Source organism: Podarcis pityusensis (genome assembly GCF_964106645.2).
Source record: "Podarcis pityusensis genome assembly, chromosome: 7".
Classification (NCBI taxonomy): Eukaryota; Metazoa; Chordata; class Lepidosauria; order Squamata; family Lacertidae; genus Podarcis; species Podarcis pityusensis.
This window is the reverse complement of record NC_138031.1, coordinates 16801988-16823359: the sequence shown is the minus strand read 5'-3', so window position 1 is coordinate 16823359 and position 21372 is coordinate 16801988. Positions and strand designations below refer to the sequence as shown.

The 21372-nt window shown below is 47.9% G+C and overlaps 1 protein-coding gene and 1 long non-coding RNA gene across 3 annotated transcripts in view; one reads left to right on the top strand and one right to left on the bottom strand.

Moving 5' to 3' along the window:
* LOC308480945 overlaps positions 1–14595 on the top strand; it is a 36143-nt gene extending 21548 nt beyond the window's left edge. The window contains exons 2-4 of one of the 2 annotated variants that reach the window (XR_013988334.1): positions 9639–9833; positions 10684–10753; positions 10841–14595. This is a non-coding gene — a long non-coding RNA (uncharacterized lncRNA). Of the gene's footprint in view, positions 1–9638; positions 9834–10683 lie in introns of both variants that reach the window. The other variant, XR_013988335.1, reaches the window with a different exon arrangement.
* Positions 1–21372, bottom strand: part of EXT1 (exostosin glycosyltransferase 1) — a 260102-nt gene that overhangs the window by 11094 nt on the left and 227636 nt on the right. The window contains exons 4-8 of the mRNA XM_081012617.1: positions 14602–14721; positions 10533–10665; positions 7506–7624; positions 5098–5193; positions 1530–1619 (exon numbers count right to left, since the gene is read on the bottom strand). Of these exons, the coding sequence (XP_080868743.1) occupies positions 1530–1619; positions 5098–5193; positions 7506–7624; positions 10533–10665; positions 14602–14721 (558 nt within the window). The remainder of the gene's footprint in view (positions 1–1529; positions 1620–5097; positions 5194–7505; positions 7625–10532; positions 10666–14601; positions 14722–21372) is intronic.

Genomic DNA, 21372 nt, shown 5'->3' with positions numbered 1-21372 from the left:
AAGTTGAACGGATTCTGTTCGACTTCTGAAGTACGACTGTAATGCATAGTCCAAGACCATAGCTCAATGGCAGAGCATCTGTCCTTCAGGAAAGAAGGTCCCCACTGCAACTGGCAGAACTCAACCAACCAAGTTCTGGACCCACTAATCCAGGGGTCAGCAAACTTTTTCAGCAGGGGGCCGATCCACTGTCCCTCAGACCTTGTGGGGGTCCGGACTATATTTTTTTGGGGGGGGAAATAATGATGCAAGAGCACCACAAGCCCCGGTGGCTGCTTACCTGTGTCTTGCAAGCGGCAGGGGCTGGTGGCAGAGGGATGATGAGCGGCACGCAAAAGGCTCCAGAGAGGAGCTGCTTAAAATGGCGGCTGCTTGAGTGCTGCTGCTGCTGGCACCAACAAAGCCCAGCCCCCTTCCTCCTCTAGGCAGGGCGGGGAGAAGCCAGGAGGAGGGAGGGAGGAGGCGCTGCTGCTGCCGCTGCCGTGTGAGGGGAAAAACGCATGCAATTGGGCCTGATCTGGCCCCCAGGCCCTAGTTTACCGACCCATGCCCTAATCTCTCTCTCTCTCTGTAAAGGACCTATCCTCGTGATACTGACACAATCCCTATACAGTGGTATCTCAGGTTACATATGCTTCAGGTTACATATGCTTCAGGTTACAGACTCCGCTAACCCAGAAATAGTGCTTCAGGTTGAAAACTTTGCTTCAGGATGAGAACAGAAATCATGCTCTGGCAGCGCGGCAGCAGCAGGAGGCCCCATTGGCTAAAGTGGTGCTTCAGGTTAAGAACAGTTTCAGGTTAAGTACGGACCTCCGGAACGAATTAAGTACTTAACCCGAGGTACCACTGTACAGTCATACCTCATGTTATGTTTGCTTCATGTTACGTTTTTTCAGGTTGCGTCCCGCGGCAACCCGGAAGTACCGGAAAGGGTTACTTCCGGGTTTCGCTGCTCGCACCTGCGCAGAAGCACTAAATCGTGCTTCATGCATGCGCAGAAGCGCCAAATCGCACCATGCACCAGCGCAGATCCGGCGCTTCAGGTTGCGGGCTTTTCATGTTGCGAATGGGCCTCTGGAACGGATCCTGTTCCTGTTCACAACCAGAGGTACCACTGTACTACCACTAGGCCATAGAATGAAAGAACAACATCCCCATCACACTCTCTCTCCCCTTTCTTTCCCCCCAAATTGTACTTTTCTCTGCTTATTTGTCTGTCTCATAGCACAATAAACCCTTTAATAAAATTTATTTTTAAAAAGGTCCCAGGTTCAAATTCTGGCGGCTCCAGGTAGGCATGGGAAAAGCTTTTGCTTGAAACCCTGGACAGCTGCTGCCAGACAGTGTAGACAGCACTGAACTAGGTGGACCCCCATGGTCTGGGTGAGTACAAAGGCAGCTTCCTATATTTCTAACGTCAGAGACGGCCGATCATGCAATCCTCGCCTACGCAGCCAGCACAAAAACTGCGAAGAGCAGAGGCTGAAAGCAAGCCAGCTGCAGACTTGGATGGGAAGAGGTCTCACCTCAGTGGTTGAAAGCACCGTATCCTCATCGAGGCTTAGAACAGCATCCGTGACAATGTTCTCGTAGGGCAGGAAGCGGCTGCTCATCACCTGCGGAGGGGGATAAAGAGGGTCAGCGCTCAACTCATGAGACTCGCCCTGCCAAGGGCAGCACCCCTTTCAGACCCAAATTGGAAGAGTTAACTCTCTGCCATCACATTAATGGAGGAAATGACCCCATTGAACAGAAAGGTCTGGGGAAGATTTGAGGATGACTGGTCAGATAAGAAGAATTGAATTTCGTGGTGGCTCGCTACGCATTCCTCCCGTGCGGGTTGCTTGTTTCTGCTGCTACGTTATCCACCAATTTGTTTTGAAATGGCAGCACCGCGGGGGCTCACGGCTGCTCCCTTCCACCTGATTTTTGTCATGTGCAATGCTCAGGTGTGTTAGGTGTCTGCAGTGGGGGGGGGGGGGGAAGGAAGGGGTGCAGTTTCTCTCTCCCATGAACCACAAGTCCCTGATTCCCAGCTTTCGTTCAAAAATAAGACACGCAAGTTCCTAGCAAGGAATTTGAGGTACGGGGTGAATTGTACAGGCCTTGTAAAAATCCCTGCAGATTCCTGTGCCAGGAGGATGTTATTTTATTTTGATTTTTATATTCATGATGTAGCTATATGAAAAGAAGCAGCAGAGAGAGAGAGAGCCATGGATGCATTTGCTACAAAGAGCTGAAGGCAGTGGCTATGGTTGCCCTTCCCACTTGTATCCTCACAACTACCCCTGCAAGGTTGACTAGGAGGCAGCGACTGGCTGAAAGTCACTCAAGTGGGGGTTTCAACCAAACCTAAGGCGGGTCACAAACTGACCTACCACCCATACGCATATATGCCGGCAAATTGAGCAGCCAACCCCTGAATGCACGTTTGGACTAAAGGTGGGTCAGTCCCACATCTTAAAAAGCTTGCTCTAAATTTGGTTTAGAGCAGGGTTTCCCAAAGGTGGGTCTCCAGCTGTTTTCGGACTACAATTCCCATCATCCAGTCCCGCTAGCTACGGATGATGGGAGTTGTAGTCCCAAAGCAGCCAGAGACCCATGTTTGAGAAACCTCGGTTTAGGCAGCGGTTCTCAACCTGTGGGTCCCCAGATGTTGTTGGACTACAACTCCCATCATCCCTGAACTCTGGCCTTGCTAGCTAGGGGTGATGGGAGTTGTAGTTCAACAACATCTGGGGACCCACAGGTTGAGAAAGCAAGGACAGGCGACCTTGCATCCGCCAAATGTTGGATTCCAACTCCCATCAGCCCCAGCCAGCAAGGCCAAGAGTCAGGGATGATGGGAATTGTAGTCCTGACCATCTCAGGTGCGGAGGAGGAGCCAGATGTTGCCTGCCCCTGGCTCAAATCGTACATTCTGAAGTCCACAGACATTTTGTTTTCTCCCTCCCTTTTTGGGATTTCATTCTGGAGCGCAGAGCAACCTGCCAGCGTGCGAACGGCACACTGTTGACCGCACGTCGAGATTTCTTTGTTGTCTCTAAGATGCCTCCAAGGCAAGTTCCTACACATGCTTTGGAATTTGAGGGGGCATTTTGTTCCCTTGGGCTCTCTGAGGAAAAGGGGAAACAATAATGGCAGAAGAGGTGGGCAATCTCCAAGCGGCAGCCTCCTATCTCAGCCCTGCAGCAAATCTCCTGGTACTGCTCACATGGCCACTATTTAGAGTCAGGAACCTAGTTACCTGGCAGCTTAGCCATGCACTGACTTTTCCCTTGTCAAATCTACCGGGGGGGGGGGGGGGGAGAGACAGTAAACCCAAGGCCCGTACATTTCAAACAGCCGTAAAGCACCTGGAAAACTTCAGAGTTGAAAATTCCTTCTGCTCTAGACAGCTGGCTGATAAAAACCTAACCCAAACCCCAACCCTTCCACGCTGTATTCCATGTCAGTCAAACCAAGATTAGACTCCTTCCCTTCCTCCAGTTTAGCATTTATATCACAGGCTGTTCGTAGGGGGGCGGGGGACATGTTTCTGTGTGTGCATGGAAAAGAAGACTCCAAGGTCCAATGCACTGTGCAAAAAAAATATTTTTTTTTAAATGTGGAGAGTTTGGAAATATGCCGCGCAGCCCTTTCTCTGGTGCAGAGGAGAGCAGCACAAAACCAAGCTTCAGCCAGACATAACCACACCAACTTATCTGCAGGTTGTATGGAAAGAGAATCCCAGGAACCTGGACCCTTCTACCTGTGGAAGGGCTGCTCCCAACAGTTGGCATCTTTAATGGACTGGGTATGAGGCAGCTTCCTATGTTAAAAAGTGGGAAAACCACCACCACCGCCCTGTGGAACACCCTGCCACTAGAAATTCAGCGGGAGCTTTTGTGCCAAAGCTCGCTGAAAACTTTTCCGTTCCATGAGGCCTATGCAGGCAATTAAGAGTCCCGTCCACCCCCTACAATGGTCTAGCGATGCTTGTTTCTAATTTCTTTCTTTCTTTCTTTCTTTCTTTTTGCTTTTAACTTGTTTTAAAACTGTTTTGGTTTTATTGTTTGGTTTCATGTGTTTATAGGTTGCAGGGAATCCAATTCCTCCCACGATGGGGAGCCAAGAAGTAGATAAACAAGAAGAGTTCTTACCAAGTCTTTTATTCAATATTAAGAGAGAGAGAGAGAGAGACAGAGATAGAAATTCTGTCTCTCTTGGATAATGGTGTTGCTTGAGTAAAGACCCACCCCCTCCGTCTCTCCTATCAAACTTCTTCCCTGCACTGGCTGATCTGTGCTTTCGGCCTCTAAGCTTTCTGTTCTCCTACTTTCAATGCTTGCTGGGACCTGGAAGGGGGGGGGGTCTGGCATGCTTTCCAAGGACACTGAGCCAGTCAGCTGTCTCTCCCCTGGTGCTGCTTCTTCTTCCTGCTCCTCTCCCAATATTTCCTAGTTTCTCCGCTCTGCAGCCTATGAAGTATGACCTTCTGCAAACCACTGTTCTAAATCTGTACTGTCTCCCTCTTCTCTGGGAAGTGCAGCGGGGGGGGGGGGGGTGTCCTCCACCATTCCTCCTCAGTCCAGTCCCTGACAATATTGTTGTAATCCGACGTACTTTTAGGATATAGTAAAGTAAAGGTAAAGGGACCCCTGACCATTAGGTCCAGTCGCGGCCGACTCTGGGGTTGGGGTGCTCATCTCGCTTTACTGGCCGAGGGAGCCTGCGTACAGCTTCCAGGTCATGTGGCCAGCATGACTAAGCCGCTTCTGGCGAACCAGAGCAGTGCACGGAAACACTGTTTACCTTCCCGCTGGAGCAGTACCTATTTATCTACTTGCACTTTGACGTGCTTTCGAACTGCTAGGTTGGCAGGAGCAGGGACCGAGCAACGGGAACTCACCCCGTTGCAGGGATTCGAACCGCCGACCTTCTGATCAGCAAGTTCTAGGCTTTGTGGTTTAACCCACAACGCCACCCGCGTCCCCTTTTAGGATATAGTGATGTATATATATATATTTTATATGCATGCATGAATGAACAAATAATGAATGAATGAATGTTATTTAGTCCCCATGACTGAGACCTTGGCATGGCCAAACTTACCTTGCTTTCTCCTTCAATGACAATAACAGGAACAGCAGTGGCAGGCCATCGGTGCTTGGCAGGGAGGGGTTTATCGCAATTCCATAAGACAATGATCTGAAAAGGAAAATTCATCCTTCGTTGAGCGGAATGCCTGTGTAGCCCAAAGACAAAGCTCAAGCGTCCTCCTTAGTTACATGGTTCAATTCTGAGCTTCCCCAAAAAGATTAAATTGTGCAATCCAATTCCTTTCCAGAGAGAAAAGTACACGACTCATTTTTCTGTCCTGACAATGGGGGACGGGACTCATCCCCTTTGACAGATGCCATCAGAACAGCAATTTCTGCCACATCTGGAAGGATCCTTACAGCTCACTTTGGCAGAGGCCAAAGGCCAAAATGTTCCATTATATAAAGAGCAGGCTCTTAATGCCTTAACACTGCTGGTATGATACGCAGTTTTGTGCCACTTCTGTCGTGCTGTGTGAGCACTGGGCGGAGATTGGGTCCAGCTCCCGGCTCAGCTTTCAGAGTTGCCTGTGTGCTCTGATTCCAGATTCAGCTTTCCAAGAATCTCTGCTTTCAGGTATATTTAAAGGCAGGTCTCTAACACTTATGACTGGAAATATAAGCTTGGAAGTAAGTCTTGGTGAAATCTCAATAAACAGGAAGGTGGCTGAGCAAGATTTGTCGTGGGTGGGTGTCTGTCCTCCATGCATTTCATAGCAAAAACAGCGCATTCAGAATGGTAACAGCTGCAGAGTTATTCAAGAGAAAATAGTGCCTTAATATGCAGAGTTTGAACAGGTTGCAGAATCCAGCTTCCCTTGACACTGGATTTTAAATTGCCTGGGCGCAGAATTCTGCATTTTGTTATTTTAAAGCTGGACTAGCTGGCCGGTGGCCCTCCAGAAATTGGGCTTTAGACCCCATCAGCCCTGGTCCATGATCAGTGATAATGGGAGTTGTAGTTCTTCGGCCACAGGTTCCCCATCTCAGTTTTAAAGCACGGAAGACTGCTAGCCTGATAATAAATGTCTCAGGAGGCAGTAAATTAAACTAAAATATTTCCTCTGGGACTGGACCTTAGGCAAGGATGCAAAGCCAACTAGCATACCTTTGGGAGAATAAAGGACTTGTGGAACATGTGCTGCTGGCCACAACTCTCCAACGAGGCCTCCTGCACAACCATGTTTTTCCATTTTGTCACAGTTCGCACTGAATCTAAACTTCCTGGATGATATTTCAATAAGGGTGGAGAGACAGTAGCTCAGAGCAATCCCTGGCAACTCCATAGGATCTCAGCTACCAGAAGGACACTTGTCTTGAGTCCCCAGAAAGTCACTGCTAGCCAGAGCAGAGTTATTGACTAGATCAGCCTCAGACGTTGGCATCATCTCTGACTGCTGGCATTTCTGGCTGGAGCTGGTAATTAGAATCACAGAACTGTAGAGTGGGAAGGGGACCCGGGAATCATCTAGTCTGACCCCATGCAATGCAAGAATCTTTTGCCCAATGCGGGGCTTGAACCAACGACCCTGGGATTAAGCGTCTCATGCTCTAATTGCAGTGCAGCAACTTCTGGAGGCCTCCAGGCTCTGGCAGGCAGAGCGAGATGGACCAACTGTCTGACTCGGCACAGGAGAGTGTGCTATCTTCACGCAAAATAAAAGCTAGTGTATTTTTCGCTCCATAGGGCGCACCGGACCATAGGGCGCACCTAGTTTTTAGGGGGAGAAATAAAGAATTTTTTTTTTAACTCGCTTGCTGTCTTGGCTTCCTCTTTAGCCACGTACAACCTCTCCAGCCGGGAGAGGCTGCGCGCGGCTTCGTTTTTAGCCGTGAGGCTGGGGCAGGGGAAGCCCGAGCTTCCCCTGAGTCCAGCCCCCAGAACAGGTCCGGGAGCGGAGGCAAGGTTGTGCAGCCTTGCTGACGCTCCTGGAGCTTGTGGGCTGGGGGAGCGCTCCAAAGGTTTGCGGATAGCTGCCTGAAGCCCGGGGAACGCAGTGGGAGTTGGCACTGCGCTCTTCGGGCTGCAGGCTGGTATCCGCAAGCCTTCGGAGCCCGGTGGGAACTCCCGCCACGCTCCGAAGGCTTGCAGATAGCTTCCGGAAGCCTGGAGAGCGAGAGGGGTCGGTGCGCACCGACCCCTCTCGCTCTCCAGGCTTCAGCAAAAGCCTGCATTCGCTCCATAGGACGCACACACATTTCCCCTTCATTTTTGGAGGGCGAAAAACTGTGTCCTATAGAGCGAAAAATACGGTATTTACATCTCATTAAACTCTGCTGCATTTGCCAAAGCCCTGCATTAGAAAAGCACATCGACATCTATTAAGCAAGAGGCACGTCAAAGAGTACCCTTTATTTTGAAGTCATCTCAGAGACACGGCTCAATGGTGGACCGCCTAGAGGCCAAGCCTAATTTCTTACCTGGGAACAGTACTGGGATTTGGCTACAGCAACCAGGAGTTTCAGCACAGGTTGAGACTGAGAAACTAAAGGAGTAACTGCATGGATAACGGCGGTGAATTTGGATGGGGGCTTGACGCCTGGAAAGGAAGCCAGCAGTAAAAATATATATAAATATATGTTGTTAAGCAAAGGGCGACAAATCAATATTGTTATGTAAAGGGCGACAATCTGAGCAGTAAAGAATTGCTGTCATCTGAAACAAAATGAAATTTGTTGACTTCCCCGCCCCTCGCGTGTGGAGGCTGGAGGGATCAAGAGTGATTTGCTTCACTCCCTGCCCTGGGCTTTTATCGATTTTATCTATTGCAATTCTATCCCCTTTTCTTTCTTATCCAAGAAGCTCAAAGTGGAAGGCATGGCTCCTTGTTTAATTCCCCACAACAACCCTGTGAGGTGGGCCAGCCCAGTGACTGGCCTAAGGCCACCCAGAGGATCAGACCTAGCCTTCTCCAACTTAGTGTCTTCCAGCTTCCCCAACATGGCTGCATTGGCGGACCCTGATAGACGCTGTAGCCCAAAATAGCTAGAGGGTACCAGGGCTGTGAGGAAGACTGGTGTTGGCTGATTAGCTGGAGAGAGGCCTGATGGACGGAAGGTCCCACTTCATGAGCAGGAGGGGAGCCACAGCTCAGCGGCTCTGCACATGGAAAGTCTCAGGTTCAGTCTCTTGGCACAGCCAGCTAAAAGGACCAGGAGATGGGAAGCCAGTCCTTGTGAGACCTTGGGCAGCCACTGCCAGTCTAAGTAGACAATATTGGGCTTGGTGGGTCACGGGTCAAACTTGCCCCATAGCTGCTATGCCTGCCCATTTGTTACCCAGCCAAGTGCAAGGCTTTGGTGGGAATTTACAAGGACCTTATCAGTTACAAGGCCCCAATCCCTTATCTCCCTGTTTGACTCCTTAGAGGAGTCTCTGTTGGGGGTCCCCGATGGCTCATAGGCATGTCTTGTAACGGCCAGAAGCCACATGTTCCAAGCCTGTGGAACTCCCTCCCAACTGAGATTAGAGAGGCACGCTCCTTGCTCAAATTCAGGCACCAGACAAAGACTTTCTTTGAAGGCAGTGTTCCGTTGGGTTTTACGATTATGATGATTTTATTGCTGAACGGTTAATTTTCACGTGCACAGCTTTGAACTGCTAATGATTAAGTCTGAAGTTATGAACAAATAATAAACTGAAAGTCCCTTTTAGTCGTTTGCTGACCCCCCGCCTGTTGGCTTTTACGCATGGAGGGCTTCTTTTGAATCGGCCTCTCTTGTCAACTTAGGAACTGCTGACACAGGTGCGTAACTGCAGCTTACATTGCAAGGCAAGTCCTTACGATTAGATTGGATTTCATAAGCTTAGAAAGTTTGCCCATTGATTTCGTAAACTAGGAAGCCTCTCTACAGATACGTGGGGAGCAGGTCCTCAACATGAAGGATTTCTAGCACCCATCTTGCATGACCTGTGCATGGGCAGCTATGATGCTTGGCTCAACCTCCCCACCACACTAAGCCGGTGTGGCTATTCTCTCCCACTGCTTTCCTTGAGATCCAAATTCTGCTCCAACCACAACTCTGTGTGTGTGTGTGTGTGTGTGTGTGTGTGTGTGTGTCTGATGATATAGGGATCAACAACCCTGTGGTGAAATGAAGTAAGGTCAAGAGGTGGAAATATCAGGGGGCCATTATATAGGTGGACAGGTGTCAGCTGATGCAAGCAGAGGGAGATGTGAGCACATTTTAACCATCCTTATCACCATAATCATATCTGCACAGCACTCCTTCTGCAGCGTGTAAGATGCCACACTTGTTGGCCAATTGGCGACTCCACAGAATTTGCGCGTCAGAACTGGCAACGCAATGGCCTCATACAGAAACAACCATGGCTCTTTGCTGGGAACATGGCTGGTAAATTAGAAGTCAGACACATAGGAAAATATCCTTCCTTCCTCCCTTCCTCTTGATTGATTTCCCTCCACTGGTGCTAAACATGTCTTTGCAATACATGTGGCATTTATAGAAACACTACAGCTTAAAAGCACAGCAGATCCTCTCATCACAACGGCTCGTAGAAGCGCCTCAAAACTTCCCTTCCGATCTTTCTAGTTCACAAGAGAAATACGGTTTGCATCGCTTCACAAGGAGCTGGGAGAATTCAAGAGACAAGAGCTTAAAATGTGCTTGAAGTGACCTTGAAGCTAGTGGGACTCACTGCCTGCTCTGCCACAGAACCAGTCTTCTCTTTGGAATGAAGACCCCATGCCATTTACTACCCCCTCCCTCTTTTGCAAGGTAACAGAGGTTGTTTTTTTTTGGGGGGGGGGTGCTTGGGGAAGTGGTATGATGACTGCCAGGGGGAAGGGTGGGCTAAAATTGTGCTTCTGAGGTGTTCCTTCCAACTGAAAGTTCAGACACCCCGGTTAGCTTCTTCAAGTGTTTGACAGCAACCCTTGAGCGGCCCAGTTTGAGGGCAAGCTAACAGGGGTTAATGTTGAGAAGGGAAAGAATTGGGGGCATGTGGGGAGACTCACTCTAGAAAGAGGGGGGGAGGGAGTGCCACAAGGCTGGTTTCTGATTTGCGCACCCATGCAGGGCCGTCTTACCCATAGGCGCTAGGGGTGCGGGGCACCCGGGCGCTGGACTCTCAGGGCGCCAGGCCAAGAGTCCAGCGCCCGAGAGCTGAGTCTGGGGAAGAGCCTGCCTGTCGTTCAGAGCGCTGTGGCAGGCTCTTCTGCTGCAGACGGCTCTGCGCCACAAGTTCTGGGGTGACCGAGCCAGCGAGACGCTGAGGCAGGTGGCCGGCTGGCTCCACCCTCCTGCGCTCCTGGGACTGGGCAATCTGGGGGGGGCACGCACGCTGGGTGGATCTTTGTACCCCAGCGCTACATATGCTTAAGACAGCCCTGCACCCAGGTTTTTTGAAAAGCCCATACCCCCTTTGTGACGCACCATGAGATCCAGCCTCCGTATAGGAAAGGTCATCCACCGAGAATCACTTACCTAGATTAGCATAATAGTAAGGAAAATCTCCCAGATATGACGAATACTGTGGCAGTACAAATAACCCTCCAGGGTGCTTGTTCCATATTAAGCTGTTACGTGATATGTGCTTAAATATTCTGTCTTGAATAATCTGTTAAAAGGGAAAAAGAAAGGGGAAAAGGAGCGACTCTTAAGAAGGTCCGAATGAGAAACGGGAGAGGTGGCGTTGCTTGCCGAAGGTAGCAATCAGCTTTTCTGCAGAAAGCCAGCAAGAGGCCGGTTGTTTAGCATTCCTGTTTAATCTATTTCTCTTTTCTCCCAAGCAGCCCCGATGATGCTGGACCCGTGCGCATTCCTGCGGGTTAGAAGCCTCGCATAATGGTATTCAAACTACCTCATTAGGCGCCGCAGAAACCGTGGCAACAGAGTGAACTTATTAGATGCTGCAAGCCGGAGTCAAAATATTTTCGCTTTTTAAAATGGCATGTCAGCTTGCGAGGCTGATGAATCCATGCTACAATTTTGCCATCAATGTCCTGCATAAGATAATTAGTCTGGCGGTAGATTTAGACAGGGTGGTACCTTCCTGGAATAACGATGACTGTTACCTTCGCCTCCTTCCCCTTCTCCCCCGCCCCACGCAAACACACACAAAAATATGGTGCCGGAAACACAAATTGCATGGAGCAGAATGTAATGATAGCCCCGTGGCTTCGGCCCAAGGAAAAACCAAAAGTGCAGTAACATTTATTCTGTTCTGCTCCAATTCTGTGCAAGCATGGAAAAAAACCAGCTGATTTTGTATGGGTGCAAAAAGAGCAGGATGCTGAGGAGATCAGCTCCCATCTTATAAAAGCAAGGCCCAACGTTGGGTATCACCCCCACAACCTCCATCAATTCCAGCCAGCATGGTCAGTGTTAAGTGAAGCTGCAATAAACAAACAAGAATATTCCAAAAGGTCTAATGAAAATAAGGTCTGCCTGCTGAGGGATATTCCACAAGGAGGGGGCCAGTGCTCACAGCTCAGTGACAGAGCACACACTTCAAATGTAGGAGAATGATCTAGGCTTGGTCCACGGCTTCTCCAGGGGACAAAAACTGGGACAGTCTGAAACTCTGGAAAACTGCTAGTCAGTGTAGAGAACCTGTGACCAAGTCCAAATTTTGGACTCCAGAACCCATCATCCTTGACCGTTACCCATGCTGGCCTGAGGCTGATGGGAATTGGAGTCCAACAACATCTGTAGCCCCCACTCCTAGTGTAGGAAATACTGAATGAGGTGGGCCCAACAGTCTGAGCTGCTAAGTGACCCAAATGCACTGACTGCCAATTAATTTCCAGCCTCAATTCAAAGTGCTGGATTTGACCTTTAAACGGCCTAGGGCTGCAATACCTCAAGGACCGTTCCTCTCCATATGAACCATCCCAGACTCTGTGTTCATCCTATGAGGCCCTTCTTTGTGTGCCTCCTTCATGCGAGGTCCGGAGAGGGGCAACACAAGAAGGGGCCTTTTCTGTGGTGGCCCCTCATTTGTAGAATGCTCTCCCCAGGGAGGCTCGCCTGGCACCTTCATTGTGCATTTTTAGACGCCAGGCCTGAAAACGTTTCTCTTAAACCAGGCATTTGGCTGATTGACATCCCATGCCTTTTTAAACGTGTTGTGGGATGGGGGATTCTTGGTTTTCCACTGTTCTTATTCTGTGGGTTTTTTTAATATTGTAATTTTATGTTGTGAACTGAGATCTATGGATGAAGGCTGGCATGCAAATGGAAGAAATAAATAAGATAAATATGCCTGGATAGCTCAGTTGAGCGTGGTGCTAATAATGCCAAGGCTGAAGGGCTCAATCCCCATGTGGGACGGCTGCATATTCCTGCATTGTAGGGGGGTTGGACTAGATGACCCTCAGGGTCCCTTCCATTTCCCAGTCTCTGTTATTCTTGCTGTTGCCCATTCAGAAGAAACAACCAATAAAACTGCAGCAGGAATGGCAAGTTTGGCTTTCTTGTGACAGTGCAGAAACGGCACTTCTCTAGTTAAACTGCACTGTTCATACACAATACTGTTTCACTGTTGAGATTCAGGACAATGCTTTTCCTCCCTGCAACTCAGCCAGGTTCAGTTTTTGAAGCAGGCCTCCAATGCCTTTGTTCAGATGTGCTTGTGCTGCTTACAGATCCCGTTATTTTGCGGGCCAAGGTCCTGACCTAAAAGGGCTTTACCCAATTTAACAGATGGCTATTTCTGGCCATGAAAACAACACTTAACCGTCTGCAGAGCTGAAACAGACCGGGGGGGGGGGGGGAGGCGGGGGGGGGGGGAGGAATCTGTAAGAAAGGATACAGGAAAGGACAAAAAGGGAACAAATTTACAGCTCCTCCATTAACAATAAAAAGCACAGGGAAAATTGGTGCGCACATGTTGCTAAATAGCATCTTTGGATTTTGCCTTGTAAAAGATAATGGCATTAAAGAAATCCCTGCTGAAAATTAAATCTAAAAAGATGTTTTTTCTGTTTCTGACATTAGTGTGTAGGCTTGCCACAATTCCACTTTTATTGGGGACACACACACACTTCTGCTAATTCAAGTCAACTCTCATTCAAGGGGGGGGGGGCAAATCCAATATGGGCTGCACATGGGAACTTCTCACCAAAAGAAAGTGTGTTGCATTAGATAAGATTCACATTTCATCTAGTCCACGGGTAGCCAATGAGGTGCCCATCAGAAGTTACTGGACTACAACACCCACCATCCCTGCTCACTGGCCATGCTGGCAGAGGCTGATGGGAGTTGGAGTCCATCAACCTCTGGAGAGAACCATGTTGGCTGCAACTGAGTTAGCATAACCGAATGAGACTTAAGGGTAGGGGTGTGTGTGTGTGTGCACTAGAGAAGGGCCAAATGCAGATATAATGACGGCCCCTTGCAAACCATGGTTTGGAAATGGAGAGAAAGTTTGCACTCCTCTCTTTTTTTCCTCAGGACAGTGCTAACTACCATCAAAAGTTAAGATGTGCCAGCCATGGTTCCCTCATAGACCAGCACTCGAAAACATGGTTTGAAGTGTGGTTGTAAATCATAGTTGATGAGGGAATCTGATCAGCATTAACCATGGTTTGGTGTTATGAGTGAGCGGCCTTGGGCTTACACGCACTCCTTCCTTGCCTTGCATGTGCAAACCATTTCTGGTTTGCAGCAACCTAGACTTTGTCATTATGTCTGAACCAAACCCAAATTGCTTAGAAGAACGGGGCCCCAAACCGTAGTTTGATGGGGGCTTCTGCAAGCCATGGTTAGCAGGGTTTGGACAAAACAGCAAACCATGGTTTGTGACAAACTAGGATAATAACATTCCCCATCAGCTGTGGAGTAACAGAAATTGAAATTACTAGTGCTGATAATACTAAATCACTTTTAACATCACATCTTAGTCCCAGAGAGAGAGATAAATGTGTGCGTGTGAGGGTTTGTAACATGCACCCACAGCTCTACAAAAATCCTTTAGAAAATGCGGGAGACTTGTTTCGTTTCCCATCAGAGTTGCTTGTTAGTTTTCTGTCATCTTCCTCTTGAATCTACTCTATGTCCTACTAAGCGCCTCACCCCACACCACCCCAGGCAGACCAGTCAAAAGGCCATCAAAATGTCTTGGGGGCACAAAAGCCTGCCATTAGAAGAGAGGGCTTTGCAATTCTACTTCTTCAGAAAAGCGATTTATCCAGAAAGGTTCCCTAAAAGACCTCATTCGCCAGGCATGACAGGAATACTGATTTACCCACCGCAAAGCCTCCAAGAAGCCACTAGTCTGCACGAGGCAACTTTTCCCTGGAAGTGGAATGGCTTCTCATTTGTCATGGTGTCATTTTTTCTTACACCAGGCCCAGTAACAAAGAAACGTTATTTCCTCAGGGGAGAAAAGTTATAGAGACGGTGAAGGTCTTTCCTCTGCCCCATTCCTCACATGTGCACACAACCCCCTCCCGAGCGACCCACTGTCTCCCCCCTCAAGAGCCAAGGTCAGACAAAGCCTGGGCACTGAGACCGCCAACGCCTCAACTAATATCTGAGAACAGTTACTCACCTCTAGCGTGGTCAATACAATCTTCTCAACCGAAGAAAAATAAGCCTCCCACAAGAACTGTGTCTGCTGTCTAAGTGCTAGGATTTTATCCTGATGGATAGACCTGATTGTAGAAGGGATCTGTAATACAACGTTGAAACAAATCAGGCAGTGTAGAAAACATTGCAACCCGAGAACATTAAGGCACTTCTGGGGGCCTTTCCAGATGATCCGTTTACGGCACAATCAGTTTAGGTTTTATAGATCAGCGCATAGTGCATTTGGCTCCCATTTGAAGCACACAATCCACACTGTCAGACAACAGCAGCAGCCGTGATAGCAGTAATTGGAAATTGAATTATACAGGCTGCTCGTTTGTGCTGCTGTCTCTCCGTCCCACTTCCGACTGGACAGGCTGTGCTTCCCACACTTCTGAGAGTTTGCAAAATCAGAGACTTTTCCAGAACAAGATCGGTTAGCAACCTTACCCTGCCAGGGAGATCTCTTTTACCAAGTTAACAGCGCGCTGCCACTCTTTCCCTCCACCTTTAAAATGGTTGTGAGAATTTAGCATCAATGCCCTGTAGTTGTTATTCTTATTTTGGGGTTCCAGTGCCCTCAGTGTGGGTGCCCTATAATCTTTCAAAATCAGAAAGGTTCAGTTCCTTTCTCATTTCCCCCTTCTTCTCAGTAGTAGGAAGCTGGCTTGACTAGACAAGCAACCCCAACAGAGGCCGTATGACCTGACAGATATGACCCCTCAGATATGGTCCAATTACAGGCCAGCCACTTTCTCCAAATCCTGCCTTAGCCCTACGATCTTTGGACATAGACTTAGGCTCCACGCTCTGCCACGATGAACAGTAGGCTTCTTACTGACTGTGGCACGATTAATGATAGCCCAGAAATGGAAGAACCAGAATGAAATACCCCTGGACATATGGGAAAATAATATCTGGGATACAGCAATATCTGAGCATCTTACCAGACACAGGAGGACCATTAAAGACATACTAATAGAGACACTTTCCAAGAAACGTGGACCCCTTTCTTTAATGTTAATGACCAAAATCAAGACCTCCTTATAACAACCACTCAATATTCTCAATGGAGAGGTTACGTTATGTCTGAATGTTGACTGTGTTAAGTGTATGTCTAGAGACAAGGGGTAAAACAAACAAAATTAGTTGTACTGCTAGATAATTGTTTAATGGTTGTTGTATTTGTTTCAAAACCAATAAAATTTTGTTTATAAAAAAGATATGGTCCTGTACTGTCAATATATTAACTAGCTCATTGTGCTTCATTCCCAGTTCAACATGGCCACCCATAGGGAAAGTGGTTTAACTAGATTAGGGGTTGTCAAGATGGTGGCCTCCAGATATGGGACACAGGTGGCACTGTGGTCTAAACCACTGAGCCTCTTGGGCTTGCCGATCAGAAGGTCAGCAGTTTGAATCCCCGCAATGGGGTGATATAAGTGAAGGAACTTCTCTGACAGGTGAGCTCCCATTGCTCTGTCCCAGCTCCTGCCAATTTAGCAGTTTGAAAGAGCGCCAGTGCAAGTAGAAAAATAGGTACCACTGTGGCAGGAAGATGAACTGCATTTCCATGTGCTCTGGTTTCCGTCACGGTGTCCCGTTGCACCAGAAGCGGTTTAGTCATGCTGGCCACATGACCTGGAAAGCTATCTGTGGACAAATGCCGGCTCCCTCAGCCTGAAAAGCAAGATGAGCTCCGCACCCCATAGTCACCTTTGACTGGACTTAACTGTCCAGGGGTCCTTTACCTTTAATCTCCAGATATTCCTGGACTCCAGCTCTCATCAGCCCTGCCAGCTGGGACTATGGGTGCTACAGTCCAGCAATATCCGGAAAGCACCACATTGGCTACCCATGGGGACTAGATCACACGTGGCCAAAAACTAGATCATAGCATGAGCATGTCAATTTAGGCCAATGGGGCATCTTCTCCAATGTTCTGCTCTCACAGTGGCCAACCAGACACCTGTGGGAAGCTTGCAAATGGACATGAATGCAACACTCTGCCCACCTATGACTCATAGCAACTTATTCAGAGTCACACTGATAGCGGAGGTAGAACTTAGCCACTGCGGCTAGTGGCCACTGATACTAGATTTCCAGGGTACCACCTAATGCCTTCTGTTTCCAAGAATCCAAGCAAAGAACACAGGACTAACTAGACTTCGATCTATATCCAGCCAGGCTGGATTGTGTTCTTAAAAGCAGGAGTACCTACTTGGGACCAGTTAACCCAGCTGAGTTATGCTTTAATACCTTCCCAAGTGTGTGTTCTTGCTTTCTAATTCTTACACTCATTGCTGGACCACAGGGATTCGCGTTCCACAAACAAACAAGGGGGAAAAGAAAGAAATAGACCATGCAAGATTGAGGTTTGCCCAACTCACTGCCTTCAGGCACCTTGCAGATTCATTCAAGGAATATACGCGGACACAGCAAAATAAATGCACGCAGGTACTTTTCTGTTCTTCACTTTCTGCTGTTTATTTAGACAAGCTTATCTGAAAGGGGTGCAGAAATAAATCCTTCCTTTTGTTTGGAGCATAGTGTTTTCTCATTAGAGGGCTGAATTCCCTCTAAGCCTTTCAAATATTCATATATTTTTTCATATATTCTTTCCGGACTAATTATGCACAAGGAAAGCACCTATGTTTGCTTTTGATTTGTGCTGCTCTGCATTTTCCTCTTAGATATTAGATTACACACAGCGAATGCTTTCTCACTCACGCACACCCTTCTCACTTATCAAGGGGGTTGGGGAAAATCCATTTCCCAATAAAATATTCTTAATTAGAATACATCTGTTCTCTGCATAGCCTCTTGGGAGGGGCAGCCGGAACAGCTTGGTGGCAAGGATCTCCTTATGTCAAGCACAGATTTCATATAGACTTGGCATCAAGTTCAACTAAAAGCAGCTCAGTTTGAAATGCCCAACTTTCCTGAGATTGCTTCAGCAAAACATTAAGCCCATAATGAATGTCAGGTGTGAAACAAAAGGTCCCAAGACAATGGGATAGGTTGTTGAACTACAAAGTGGGTTCTCCTTCATGGAGAGCACGTGTTGCGGTGGGAGCAACCATGACATCCCCTGTTGCTGGGCGGGTTAGTTTGGATGGCCACGGATTTGATTGGGCACCTCCAATGTTGCTGGGGAAAATTGATTGTTGCAATTTTATTTGATTGATGGGGGTGCTATATAGGTCCCTGTGCGCAGCGTTAAGCTTCTTCTTTTCACTGCGCACATCGGATTACCCGCCCACCCTCCCTTTATTTAGGATTTGTTTGCACCGACCTTGCTATGCCTGTCATGGGGTCATTTGCTTTGGGGCAGGGGCCTGGTAGGAATTTCACCATTTGGCTGATTGGCTGGTGCCATTTGGTTTTGCCTACTTCGTAGCAAATCGTTACAACTTGTAAGGTTGCAGTTAGGCACTGGTTAATTTTTGGGCTGGTGGAGGGGATGTGGTTGGCTGTGCCTGCCTCTCCAATGCTGCTGCTGCAAGTGTATTCCATTAAAGGAATCCAAGGGCTCACCATGCTTTTGTCCGTATCCCTGGCAAAGGGCTAGGGCCATGCAAGAACCCCAGGGAGCCCTTGGGGAGAGGGGAGAGCCTGGTGCCCAGCTTTTTCTCTTCCCAAAATTGTTTACCCCTACTGACTTCCGCATGGGTGTGGTTGTCAGTTCTGTTCCTACCTCCAAGTGGGAACCGATAGTCGCTAACCAATGCCTAAGCAACCACTCACTTACTGTAATTCAATAAAGTTGTGGCCAAAATTATGCCAAAAACCAAAACAAAAATAGCCAGGAGGAGGAGAACAGCCAGATATATCAACTGTTCATAGCCAGACCAGGACTGCTGAGACCCTGGTTATTATGCAGAAGGTGCATTTTTCCTATGATGCTAGAGTATTATTTAAAAACTGCTCAGTTGCCTTTCCAAATAACCTCTTCCTAAGGCAGATTGCAACAGATAACCTAATACCCAAACCTAACTGTGCAATCAGAAGCGAGTCCCATGTATCCAATGAGGGTTACTCATGAGTAAGCGCATTTATAATTGCAGCCTACTTTCACTTGTTTTTTTCACTAAACCGGTATTTTGAATTGTTCTTGCAGCCTTGCTCATGGCTAAAACGTTATAGGACAAAAATATCTGTGCAATATGTACAGGTAGAATGTTTAATGGCCACGTGCATTTGGAGACAGGTTTTTTGCAATGTTTAAGCGCATGCATTTTTACTTGTTAGGCAGCTATTTTTGTAGTATAAATTTGCATTGATCGCATTAAGTTATTTTTGCCCAAGTGCTTTCAGCCGAATCTTTTGATATATACCTGTGTGTGCAACGAAGAAGCATCAAATCCATTAGACAGAGCGAGCCATTCATATTTGCAAAGCAGGGGAAAAGCTTATTTTCTAAACTATATATTTTTGTGTGTTGATTCACTTCTAACAGATGGGAGCCGAAACCAGAGCTCCCATTTTTAACCGTGCTTGGCTATTTGCTATTAATCTTCTTAGCCCAGAAGTTGGGTGTGGGAAATGATGGATCTGTGCTGATCTGCCACAAATACACTAGAATTATTAGAAAGGGATGACGTTTTAATAGCAGGTCATTTGTGTAATAATGGGGAAGAGAAGGTGGGGAGGGGGAATGACTTTTGCATTAAAAAAAGGAGGATAGGATGGGGGGGGGGAGAGAGAGAGAGAGAGAGAAAGAGAGCGTCTAACTGGTTCAAGCTTCCCTGGAGTGGGAGCTGGTGCAAGGATGAAGAGAATATGTAAATAAAAACATCCGAGCTAGTCTAAAAATGAGAAATGGGAAACTGTAACACAACAAAAACATTTCCCAGAGCAGACATTCTGGCTCAGCGCCAGGTCTTTAAAAACCACTGTTAATAATGGCATAGTAGCTTGCCTTGGTAAGGAAGCAGCTGTGAAGAGAATCAATTCTGCATTACAAGAACAGGACAAAGATTTGGAACATTAATGTCCCCATGTGGGGAGGCAAGTGGAGGGGGGGAGAGAAGAGAGGGAGACCTGGAATCCTTCCTTCCCTTTGCCTTCTGCAACCAGAAAGCCCAGATCCTGCAGCTGGGTCATGCAGATTTTCAAAATGTGCAAGATTTAGATATTTCGGTTGCATGGCAGGGGCCATAATCAAGCAATAGAGCTGTGCTGGACTGCTGGATAGCTCAGCTGGTTCAAGTGTGGATAACACCAAGGTTGCAGGTTTGATCCCCATATGGGATAGCTGTATACAGTGGTACCTCGGGTTAAGTACTTAATTCGTTCCGGAGATCCGTACTTAACCTGAAACTGTTCTTAACCTGAAGCACCACTTTAGCACGCTGCCGGAGCACGATTTCTGTTCTCATCCTGAAGCAAAGTTCTTAACCTGAAGCACTGTTTCCGGGTTAGTGGAGTATGTAACCTGAAGCGTATGTAACCTGAAGCGTATGTAACCTGAAGCGTATGTAACCTGAGGTACCACTGTATTCCTGCACTGCAGAGGGTTGGACTTGATGATCCTAGCTTTACAAGTCTTTGATTCTATGCTTTGCATGCGAAAGGACCCCAGTTTCAGTTCCTTCCATCCAGATGCATCAAGATGCAGGGATTTGCCTCTGTTTCCCTGACGTTGGAAGAGCAGACAGAGGTGCATAAAATCAGGACCGGCAGGGAGAAAATGAATAGGGTGAATTTTCCCTTCCTCTCTTGCTGTCAGGCCTGGGGGATTCTCCCCCCCCCCCCCATAGCATCAAAGAGCAAGGAAGAAACAATAAAGTATTTATGGTTTTATTCAGTCATCGTGGTGCAAGACAAAGAATCCTGTCCTTTACTCCATAGTGACATTGCTCACTCTGAGCTCCTGCCCTTCTCTCCCCAGCAACAGCTCTTGGCTCTTTGGGGGGGGGGGGCAGTAGTCAAATGTCCTTGAGCCCATTGCTCTTGAACTCTAATTGGGCGATGAGATCTCGGGAAGTTTGGCTCTTCTATGCTTTCCAAGCTGGCTGTTCTCCCCCTCCTTCTCCTAACACCTCATAACTAAGCTGTTCTGAGTTCTGCTGTAATTCAATCCTGTCTCCCTCTTTTCTGGAAGCTACTGGAGAAGGGTGGGGGGGGGGCAATCTCAACCATTCCCTGTCCTCCTCCGAGGGAAGCAGAGGAGAAGGAGGGGGTGATCTCCAACCCTCCTTCTCCCCCTCCTCTTCGGTCCAGTCCCTGACAATACTGGGTCATCCAATTAAGACGAATGGTGGGAGATTCGAGACAGACCAAACAGAGGGCTGCTTCACACCGGGCAGAACCTGCTACTTGCAAGGAACAGCAATGGTCACCAACTCAGATGGCTTTCATGGGAGGTTAGATAAATTCACGGAGCCTCATGCTATTAATGGCGATCGATTAGGATGGTTGTGCACTGCCTCAAGAGCCAGAGGCAATATGCCCCTGAATACTAGTGAATATAGTTAAAGCCATGGTTCTCCCAGTAGAGATGTATGGAAGTGAGAGCTGGACCATAAAGAAGGCTGATCGCCGAAGAATTGACACTTTTGAATTATGGTGCTGGAGGAGACTCTTGAGAGTCCCATGGACTGCAAGAAGATCAAACCTATCCATTCTGAAGGAAATCAGCCCTGAGTGCTCACTGGAAGGACAGGTCGTGAAGCTGAGGCTCCAATACTTTGGCCACCTCATGAGAAGAGAAGACTCCCTAGGAAAGACCCTGTTGGGAAAGATGGAGGGC